The following is a 12,060-nucleotide window of genomic DNA, read 5'->3' as shown; positions in this document are numbered from 1 at the left end:
GCATTAAATAATGTTCTTTTAATACCATATAAAATGCACTGTACTAGAAGAATGCTGTAATTAAGACTTAAAAAGAAGAGTAATGCAGTGTCGTAAGTATTTTATTTTCAAAACAAATACTTTGTTCTAAGTCTAGTACACCCAGATTTCAAATTTATGCTAGGTTTTGCTGAAGCAATATTATCAGCATACTTTTTACCACTCTCAACCTTTCCTGTTGTTTTTCTTTTTTGTTTCTGCAAAATAGCATGTATAGTATTAAAAAAAGTTGTTTAATCATCTAAATTATTACCTAAATAAATGCTATATTTGTATATTTTAAGTTAATGTTACTAAGTCCATGCTACTCAACATTACAGCAAAGGCAGCCAAGGATATAACTTAGTGTTTCGGACAAAGGTAAGAAAAAGTTACGAAGACCGACCACTTTAAAATTAGCTGAGATTAGTAAAGAGATTCACAGATTGAGACCCTTGAAAATGTTAAGTATTTTAGTTTTAGTTTCCTTACTCATTCCACCTCTAGAAGACAATCCATTTATGTGTTTTTTTCACCTTTCAATAACATCATGGAAGACTATTTTAACTTCCTCTGCCACAACATATTGTATGTGAGGTTCATAATTACTAGGCTTATCGTAAAATAGTTACAGAGGCAAACTAATGTCTCCATGTTTTAAGAAACCCTATACCATATTAACCTAAATCTGATTCTCCCAATGGATGCCAAAATAAATACTCTAGTTGCCTAAATAAATATTTTTTTTCAAAACATGATTGTACATGTTTGAGCTAATCTGTATAGGGCTTTAAGAAAACCTGGAATAATCTCAAACCAGAAAGTTACCTAAACAAAATGCAGAGTGACCCTACTGAGCCAACTTCAATACTTGTGGAAAATAAAGCAGCTATTTAATAATATAAATCTGCACCTCCACCCCGGCCCCAACTGATTTAGAATAGATCTTACTAGTAAATTCTATGTTTTTCACAGTATGTCCGAAATAAGACGTAAAATCAGTTTAATCAAATATCAAAGCTTTCCAGGCAATCAAGGAGACTACTTGTTAAATGCAAACAAAATTATTTCCAAGCTTTGTTTAAAAATATTATACAATTAATCATGGCTAAATACCCTTTTTGCTTTCACCCCCTCTAAATACTCTGGCAGATTATTTTTGTCACTATGAATCCCTTCCAGACCACATGATGAAAGGGCAACAGAGGACCAAGAAGGAGCTGTATTTATATCAACCCATACTCGCTAGGCTTTCCTTGGCTCAAAATGAGAAAGGTGTAACTCAAACTGTGATGTCAAAGACAGCACTAAAAACAGTCAATATAGCTCAGATATACTATTATCAGTAGTCACTGGAGGATGAGCATAATAACTTGCTTATTATTCAACTAATCTGAACTCTTTCTCAAAAAGCTTTTATAATCTTACTGCTCTAGGTACTCTCTGTACTCTCTAGGTACATGAAGAATGTATTAAGTGTGTTTGATACTGAGTAAACGTATCTTATACTCTACTAATTTGTGCGTTCACAAGTTCTGAAATAAAAACTGTAGAACAGAGAGCAAGAAACTATAAACATTTATATTGAAAAAGAAACACTGCCGAGTAGGATTAAAAACAAACAAACAAACCAACCACCACAACCCCCAAAACAAAAACTGTAAGTAGAAAGAGAAGAATATCTGAAGACAAATTTGGAAAAATAGAGAAGGATTAGGAAAAAACACTAGCAGGTCAGGAATCTCTGTAGGATGCTGCTTGACGGGACTTTCCACCAGCACCAGATTTCATTCAGGAAAAGTACAGAATTTTTTCTATTAAAAGAACATCTATAACTGATGGGAATTACCACTGAGAATTTACTTAGCCAACAAGCAAAACACCTACTTAACAGAAGGACTCCATAGAAAGGTGGAAATTCAATGCATGGCAGTACTAACACAACTATTATTTTGACTTCATATCAAAAGTTGTAGAGAGTCCTGAAATCAAAATGTTAGGGCAAAAACCCTCTGCTTTTTATCTTGCTAAACACTACATAAATAGAAGTACGGCCTGCAACTCTCAGAGTCAGTGCTTCATTCTCTATACACAGACGATAAAAACTGCACAGATAAAAAGAACAACCTGAAACTTTCCAAATAGCTTAGAGTAGTAGGGCAGAAAGATAAAAGAATAATGGGAAAACAATAAAAAGGTGGAACGGAGAAGACAAAGCTGGCCCAATGTTACCAAGTAAGTAAAATACCTATGAGCAAAAGGTAAGTCTTACTGACAGCTTTTTTTGGTAATATGAAAGTAACACATTAAAGAATCGTTAATGAGCACCTTATCTATGCATGGCAGTTGACCATGCAGGATTCTAGAAAGATTTTAAGGAGAAAGTGTGATGGCCAATTGTTGAGAGGGACACTAAGAATTTCAGGTAACAAGTGTAAAAGTACCTGTGAAAGACATTGGTTCATTTAGAGCTCAGTCATTTGTTCTATTTGTTCAAAACTTCAAAGTTTTAGGCATTGTTTTCATATAATAAATACTCCGTGCTAGGGACTCACCAAACAGAAACACCTTACTGGATTAAGTGAAAGCAAATAGACACTAATTATCATTCTACATGGTGCAGGAATGTTCTTGTATGACCTTAAGGATGTAATATATTCTAACACATAATTTTATGCATCTTTCCTCTAATCTGGAAGAACATGTAGCTATATATTACTGCAAACCGGGGAGAAAAGGAAACTTACACATGTTCATAACGTTAACATTCATGAATGATGAATGGATAGCAACAAACACAGTATTAGAATTCCTCTTATTATATTCTTAAATAACAGATATATATGACACACATACACCATATAAAAGGTGAAAAATAGCCCAGGAAATGAATTATCAAAATGTCGCTATGACATATATCAGTTCTTACACTGTCTACATCTGCTGACATTTGATACAATCTACCTCAGACTAACCTTTTCAGCTGGAACTAGAGACACAAAAATGCAGGTTATACGATGGAAAGTGAAAGAAACTTCCAGAGGAATGGTATATTTTTTTTTTGGTCTAAAGAACCTTTCAATTTTTAAGGAACATATAATATTTATTTTTTATTTTCATAACAACAGTTCTAAAATATTTATACAGCCTTTTCAAACCCAAACCCATAACTAAAAAATGTTTTCCATATCTAAACTGCGTGAAATTTAAACTACTTTAAACCACTACTGTTATAATGATCAGTTACCCATCTAAACTGCTTAAGCAATATGTTTTCATTTCCTATTTATTCTAGTTTGTTGTGTGCGTTTTTTCCAAACTAGTATTTTTTACTCAGCAGGCTGTGATTAGATTATTAAGAAAACATGTTTTATGCACTGTTTATACACAATGCCCCTTGATTTAAGTTTGTTGTCAATGCAGAGCTACAAACTTTAAATAATTTAAATGTTTGTAATCTCATATTAAAAACAACATGCTAGATTAGCATATTAGTATAAATTATACCGGACAGGAACTGCAGTGCCCCTTTGAATAATTCTAAAGTCTTCTTATACTTTTATCCATAAAAATAAAATGTTTGAGAAGTAGGTAAATTGTGCTCTAATGCCTCAAATACACGGCAGGAGTTGGAGTGGAATGTAACAATTTTAATGACTTTTAAAATCAATTATTTAAATGTCACCTAGAGTACTTCAAACTGACGTTTTCCCCTGTCCTTTAAAGAACAGAACTGGCCTTGCAGTTCAATGTTATGTACATTTCCACTACCTTCTAATGAAAAGCTGCATTTTCTGATTGCTAATCTAAATGTAAACTTGTACCTTACTATTTCATAATAATTATGTTTCAGGCATTTTGAAGGTTATTTTTCATCCTTGAAACAAGGTCTTACAAAGGTAGTTTTTCCATTACAGTGTAGATTTTCTCTAACAGAATACCAGAGACGACAATGAAACATTATGTGGTAATTAAACAAGAGCTGTAAAATGTAAAAACACACTGAGTTAATAACTCTATTTAGCATCATATTTAATTCAGTAATTCAAGCAAATACTGCTGATAGGATTACACAAATAACTTCTTAAATATAAAGAAAAGCATTTCTCAACTACAATAAAACTGGCTTGCAAGAAGAAAAAGTATTTAATATCAGTACAGAGGAAAATGTTATTCATTTATTTAATATTTACCTTGATCTTTTGTTAAGCAATCTGTCATGGGAGATAGACCTTCCCCAGTAAGAACACCAACATACAGTAGCCAGGGCCCCATCTTTCCAGCAATGTTGTGCTTTAAACTAATGTGGGTGGATCCCATACAAAACTAATAAAATTTTGCCTCTTCCTACTGCAAGCAGATCTGATATAACTTCAACAGAATTTTGCACCCTTGAAAATACAATTCTAGAAGCAGCCCAGAGGACTAGGAGTAAGTGCCTGAAGGAGCAGGATGCCTTCATGATATCTCCTGCATCAGAGAGGAAACATTTAACTAAGTCTGATCATGAGCTCTCCCAGGAGTTATTTTTGCTCAGTGAAATTACTCGGGATCCACCCAGAAAGCTGCAAAATAAACACCTGACTGCAGGATTTGGATATAAATCTATATTACTGTCATTACATTCAAACACGAACATTAAAAACAGTATTTGAAAAGCAAGCTTAAAGTATCATACCTGGCTCTTATTGGGAAGTTCTGAGCTATGTCTTTCATTACCTTTAAGGCATCATAAACAGGGGCAGATAGAATTCGAGCAGCTGCTTGAAAACTAAGATCTAGGGAAAAAACAAAACAAAACAAAATCACGAGAAATATCATTCTCAATCAATACTGTTCCACATACACCCTCTCACCATTAACAGTTCTTTTGCGTTTCAAGTATACATTATAAAAGATTATGAAATGAGATCATTAAGAATGAAAAGACAGGCACTTAAAAGTTGGAAATACCAAATTCAGGCTTTCCTACAGAATTGTGCTCATCCATCCTGAGTGTGCACACTGTACATGTGATTTCTGAGTTTACAAAAATACACTGAAAAACACCAGACAATTCATCAGGTGATACTATGACGGTATCATGCTCAAACCTAGATACACACCAACCTACAGACAACTGTAACTGCAGTAAAGAATAAGATTTTTCCAGCCCCAGGACGTAATAAGATTTTCAGAGAACAGACATGTTCAATGTAGAAGGCTGTATTGAGCATTGTGAGGTGCACAATTTTCAAGAGGAGCAGCAATTTCACAGGGATATAAATGATGACTCATGAAAGAAAGGCCAATCTACTGCCAAATTTCAGTTCTCCTAAGTGTCCAGCACAATTTTTAAATTTTCCTCTCTATGCTTTTTCTCAGAATGAAGTCAATTTTTTTATACTGGAAAAGTTCATAATTCGTGGATAGAATTCAGTCAGTCTCCCCTGGTGCTTAACTTTGCTATGACATATCTTGGCACATGAGACTGGAGGAAATCCAATTTTGGTACCAATAGGGTAAGGCAATAACATACCAGGGGCTTCCATGTACTTTGGATACAGTCTGCCTAACTACTGCAGGGCAATGATGCTTTTTCCTCATAATCTGCTAGTTAAGATATATGAACAGAAACTGAGGGCCTTGGGTTATTCACTTGGAGGAAAGTTGATGTCACATGTAGTAAAAAGCGCTGGGCAGAAAGTCATAGAGGATGCTGCCAAGCAGAACTTCAAAGCAATCAGGAATTTTTATTAAAAAAGAGCCGAAGAAAAGCAAATAGCACACATTCCTAGCTTAGCCTGATATGATACACTTTGGCTAGAAAACAGATGAGTCTGAGAGGTAGTGTGTTAACTTAGTATTTATTAATAATTAAAAAAAAAATGTATAAAGAGATCACTGTCCTCAAAAAGAATGTTTCAGATCCCTTTCAGCAGCCACACAAGCTGTGATCAGGTGAAGCAAAACCTAATTGCTGCCATTACTACAGGTGGTGATGGCTCACCTGCCGTGCACTTAGGACATACACTTAAAATCCTTCATAAATTGTAAATAATTCCCATTTTATATCAGAGTACAAATATTCAAATCCCACCAAGCAAAACTGACATATCTTTTTTACCTTCTTGGTTATCTCTGATCAGTGACTGTCACTTACAGACCTCCCCCTGCAGTCCCCTAACACAGCTGAGAGAGCAGAGTAGGGCACCTTGGGGAAAAGATGATCCTGAGCTTAAAGCAGATCTCAAAGTATGCTTTGAAAGCTAATGAAGCACTAGAGATCAAGAGACTGTTCACATAGATAAAAGAATGAGTTATTAAAGGGAATACCAATATGTTGGTGCTCTATGCATCATTTTTCACTATGAACAGTAAACCTAATTGCTTACCTAAAACATAAAGGCTACTGAAAAACAACCCTTGAATGGTGTTTAGGGTCATTTATAAATAGAAGTATGCCATATAGCCGAAGGAGTTTTGGTTAAATTTAGTTAATTTTTTACTTGGAAGCCAATGAAAGGAAATAAGAGAGTAGCTGAGCCAATAATTCATTAAGAATGTACCAGAGAAAACACCCACTCATGTCAGGAGTATCAAAACCACTGCACCATTTTGTATGCTCTGACAACCTGCTGCCCAAAAAGGCCCTGAACATACTTATCACAAGCCAGTCCCTGTTTTCCTGGCACTGAACAAACAGCATCCCAGCATTTAACTGTCCTCAGCGTTGTATGAGCTGGTTGTTGGGGAGCAGCACACATGTCATTTTTATCTATATAGCCATGACACTACAGAAAAGACCACCACTAAACAGAGATTTTACACCAACTTTTGAAGGTAGACACTAAAAGGATCAAAAGCTTCACAGTTGCTTCTGCTTGAACATCTACAGAATGGTATTGAAATCACATAAAAAAAAATTTAACTAGGTGAGAATTTTCTTTTTATTTGCATGGTAGATTTATTGGGAGAGCTGAAATGTGATGGGTTTTGGTTTAAAATTTTGGACCAAGATAAATTCTGCAGCTGAAGGGGAGTTCACTGATAAAAGGCTGCAAGTGAATGACAATTATCTCAGCCAGTTTCAGACTGGATTCTGCCAGCAAGCTCCGTAACAGTCAGCGTCTCAAAAAGAAACTGAAGTTCAGATGATTGCTCGGACTCTTTCATTGCACTGGTATACAGATCAGTTTTGAGCTGCTTGTCGTCTAAAACTGAAGAATTTAACAAGTAAAATTCAGTTGCCTAAATTTAAGTGTCATGACATTTTAGGGACCTATTTTAGAGTGACTTATAATTCCCTTCAAGCTATAGAATGTCCTGCAGATCATCACCACAGAAGCTGTTCAAAAAACAGCTTCCATATATTTGTTCTCCTTTCCCACAGCTTTTAAAAGCATGTTCTTCCATTTGATGTTATATTAAAAAAATGTATTCATGTGAACTGCAGTACTGATAAAAGTTAAAAATTTTAAATTAAAGAAAACAAACTGTCTTAACCTGTATTTTGTCCTGATTCAATAGTCATATCAAAATGGTACTTTTTGCCTGATCCCTCAAAAAAATTTGAAACTAAACTTAACATTCAGGATAACACACCAGGCAGAAAACCAGGCAACACAAGTTCTCTCTTTAAAATCAGTAAAGTTAGTTACGATTCTTCATCTTATAAAATTACTTCAATGTTCCTTTAATTTCTAGCATATAACACTAGGACAAGATACCAACACGTTATTTTAAAATATTTGACATAATACTGCCTTTTTATGAAACCCTATGTCTCTTTTTAAAACAAACTTTTATCATAATTTTGATACATCAACATAACAAAGGAAAATTAAGGAGACTACTATGTTAATTCAGAAAAATGCAATACATACCCTGTAGCTCCCAAACCTTCAGTGGTTCCATGTTGTTAGTAGTTTCAATTAGATGTTTTTTAAACTCTTTCAGATTATTTTTCAGATCAGGATGCATCTGTCTATGATAAAACATTTTCTCAAAAAAAGGCAAAATCAATTACATCCATCAACGTCTGCTTTCATTCACAGTATTGCCCACAGCTAACATTGTATCTTTAAGGTGACAAAAAAGAATTAAAATTTTAATTCATTCTCGACACAAAAAGGAGGATTTGTGGTGAGAAGAGGTGATTGCTGAGGACTAAATCCAGTTAATTACAAGGAGGAGTTAAATTGGTTTGTAGTGATCTGTCTCAAACCCTGTCACAAAGTTTGAACGAATATATGAACTCAAAGATTAAATAGTATTTACACACATTATGGGTAACTATAGTTAGTTTACTATAGTGTAATGTATACCTAACTGTATCTTAACCGTACAACAGATTAACTGTAACTGTACACAGATTTTGTTATATTACCTGCAAAAGATATAGGCAAGGCATTGGTGAGAACATATTTTATAAATAAACATCACTGACAAAATCAAGCTTTCAAGCACACAACTCACTAGTCAGACCCGATAAACAGCATGGTGCCCAAATACTTGGCTTTTTTTTCAAACACATAACTGGGCAAGGAAGTTCTGAGGGCAGAGACTTCAGCCTCGTACAAGACACCCTTGAACTCAATCTCCATCAGATTTCTAAAGCTTCTTCTACTAGAAGTACTGAACAACAAGCAAAAGGTAGCTAAAAACCAGACATATAATGCATTAAGACTTCAGGTTCTGTAATATTTCATGTTTTATTTTAGAAGTTTTGCAAGGAATCCCTCACTCCTCATCTTTTAGCTGTTGTATGATATTAACTGTTGTGCTTTATAGAAAAAGTAAAATATCACTGATGAAGACTTGTTGATCTGGAATTAAAATACAGTCCAGGTTCCTCAAACAAAGTGTACTTAGCTGAAAAAGGAAACAAAGACAGAAAATTCCTTTTTACTTACTTGTAATATAGACCTTGAAACAACAAACAGCTCATGCTCTTAGAAATCCCTCTATGAAGTAGCAAACTCTTAACTAGTTTTGAGCTCTTTAATTACTGGGCTTACTGCCTTATTTGCAAATTTACCTTGATGATATGTATTTTGTTGTTGTTCACACCTTCAGTTCTTCTGTGAATGAAAAACAACTGACAAATAAAACCTCACCACAAGCCACGACCAAGATCTATTATTAATGTTTGGTCCCTCATTTCTCTTGCTCACACTATGGTCAATGTATGCACAAAAGCAAATACACATAAAGCCAACTGAAAAAAGCTACTATTCTCTGGATATGTAGCATGATGTGGAATTTAATTACATCAATTTGCACATGCAAACAGTTGCATTTCTAAGATTTTATATCTTCTGCTTAGATTCATAACTATTTCACAGCTGAGAAAAGTATGACCTTTGACATAGCTATAACTGAGGGACAATTTACAGATTACTGAAACATCTCTTTCACCCCCAGCATGAAACGGAGAATAAAAAATATTACTCTAAAAACAATGTCAAAAAGTCTGAGTAATTATCCGACAATCCGACAGCTTTGCAAATTAGTCACAGTGCAACATCAAGAACCTCAGCACAGCTAAACCTAGCACAATTGAAGAAGAAAAAAAATCTCAGATAAAGATATGACAAACATTTGATATTACTTGCTGTGGAAGGTCTCTAATATATAAGAGAAACAAGGAAGCCTGTAGGTGTAGGTGCATTTCTGTCTTTATGTGCTTAATTTTTAAAGGCAGAAAGCAGATGGGCTCTCAAGAATTTAGACCGCATTACTAGCTCTGAACTCTGAGAAGACTTACAAGTTGGTGAGAATATCTACAAACCAGTTTACTTTTCGCTTTACATAATAAGAGAGAGAATGATACTAGCGAAGGCCCACATTCCTGAGTTTCTTGTTGAAGAAAAAATAGGATTTATGATTCATTACATGGACCTTTTATAGGAAAAAGGAAGCACTTTTGGTGACTGCACCCACAAAATTGATCCATTAATGGTGGACTGGAAGGAAGCCTCAACAGGGTAGCATCCAGTTTCACCTAACAGATTGCAATTTGGAGAGAAAAGAGTTCCCTCTAGAAGAGAACACAAATTGATGAACTCCAAAATAAGAAGACATATAGTAAGCATATCTTCCAATAAATAACACTCCTTAACTCTAAGAAATGAACAACTCTCCATCTTAAAAACATCTTATGTAGCTACAACACATGGGTTTGGTTTTGTTGTGCTACTATTTGCATGCAGAAAACCAACATTTTGATTCTACTGATCTGGAGTAGCAGCAACAATTTACTGCAGATGCAAACATGAAAACGTGGGGTTCTAAGTTTTTGTGACTTGTCCAGAGGGAATTTTTTACTTTAAAAACAGTTTACTGTATACATTCTAAGAGAATTAGAAAACTAAAAGCAATAAATTGAAATTAACAGAATAAACAAGTGTCGTGTCCCTACCTTCACAAGATGTATACAAAAAAACTAACCAGAATTTTAGCCAGTGGCAAATAAAGTAATTTCCAACATAAATCTCACTTCTTCTGTGTTTTTTTTTTTTTTTTTTTTTTTTTGTTCAAGTTCAAGAAACAAATGCAGAAGTTTAATTATATCAACTCACTTTAATTTGCCAAAGAGAAATCCTTGGACATCACCTTCCTCCTCCTCCTCCTCATTTGCCTCTTCTTTTGTGTCATTTGCTCCTGAACATACAGCATATGTAGACAATATGAACCAAGAAAGTTAATGATGTATTATGTTCTTATGAATGATAAAACAGTTAACAGAAACATACAATCAGAAAGTTGTAGTTCCCAGATGTAATTTAAATTAGATTTATACTACATATGCATTCATATTTTGGCATCAGAATGAATCACTTTAGAGAACTCAGATACATCCAAATTATTTTTTAAATATAATTAATTGAACAGCTACATTTTTTATATAAATGAAATTGATAGGGTTAAATAGTTCACCTTCCAAAATAGACATTTCTCAGTTTGATTAAGTGGTAAGGTATAACTCTTATCAACAAACTACTCCCAAATTCATGCTTGAAAAGCGTGATAACTTTAAAGCGCTTGAATTTTCAGCTAACAGTTTCTTTCCCTTAAAAAAAATTAACTGTTTTTGACATGACTCAAAGTCCTTAGTCTTAAGTTGAAGGCCTTAGTGAAATTACCTTAGTCTTACTAAAGAGAGTTAACTTTCTTTATATCGTGTAAATGTGCTCGCAAAGTAATTTTTCCATGTCAGAACGCTAGAGCTACCACTTTCTGTGGTAAATGTCTTATTTCAACACACAGTAACATAACACTGGTATCAAATTCTATGATACAGCACATCTTTCCTACAGAAGACTGTGAAAGTATTTCTATGTAAATTCAGAAAAAAGCCTCACACCTGAAACTCTAATATGCAGATAGTATAGTAATTAGCATATTAGAGATGCCAACAAACATAATGTAATTGAAGAACAAAGGTTAAACAATCTCCCTTATTGAGAGGAAGAAGAATGGGTTACGTTTTGAAGAGCTACAGAAAACAACAATCAGAGGTTAGGTAATGAACTATTCTAAGTACAGCTGTTTACAAAAGCTTGCATAGATTTTCATGTGTTAGTTCCAAAAGCCTGAGACTTCCTTCTGTAAAAAGAAATAACCTTCAAAACTTTAGTGACTTCATAACTGAAGATTGTAACATATTTCAATAGTATCTCCGGTAAGATATAATAAATAAATAAATAAACCCACATACCTTTAACCTGCGTGTCATCCACTGCTTTATATTCTGTGCTCTTTATTGCAAGTTCTACACCATATCCAGATAAATACATTTTTCTGGAACTTGGTTTCTGTTTGATGATATTATTTTAACAGAACAACAACAAAAACAACTTTAAAAAATTGTAGTTATAGGAGAATAACAATATCTAATACTGTAGCTTTAAAGTGTTATGACAACCGTAACTTAAATGCACCTTTCAGTTTATGATTCCAAGTACAAAATACTACACCAAACAAATTACAAGAGCCATGCAAGGCATATTGACAGTCTATTGAGAAGGTGTGTAACAAAAAGTAAGGACTCCATCTCCT

The 12,060-nt window shown here is 34.1% G+C and overlaps 1 protein-coding gene across 2 annotated transcripts in view; it reads right to left on the bottom strand.

Annotated features, from left to right (window-relative positions):
- Positions 1 to 12,060, bottom strand: part of UGGT2 (UDP-glucose glycoprotein glucosyltransferase 2) — an 84,239-nt gene that overhangs the window by 59,109 nt on the left and 13,070 nt on the right. For both annotated transcript variants that reach the window (XM_082047807.1, XM_082047808.1), the window contains exons 6-9: positions 11,720 to 11,816; positions 10,581 to 10,662; positions 7,884 to 7,984; positions 4,697 to 4,796 (exon numbers count right to left, since the gene is read on the bottom strand). In XM_082047807.1, the coding sequence (XP_081903933.1) occupies positions 4,697 to 4,796; positions 7,884 to 7,984; positions 10,581 to 10,662; positions 11,720 to 11,816 (380 nt within the window). The remainder of the gene's footprint in view (positions 1 to 4,696; positions 4,797 to 7,883; positions 7,985 to 10,580; positions 10,663 to 11,719; positions 11,817 to 12,060) is intronic.

The sequence above is a fragment of the Streptopelia decaocto genome, assembly GCF_964273445.1.
Source record: "Streptopelia decaocto genome assembly, chromosome: 1".
NCBI lineage: Eukaryota > Metazoa > Chordata > Aves > Columbiformes > Columbidae > Streptopelia > Streptopelia decaocto.
This window is presented reverse-complemented; position numbering and strand designations above follow the sequence as displayed.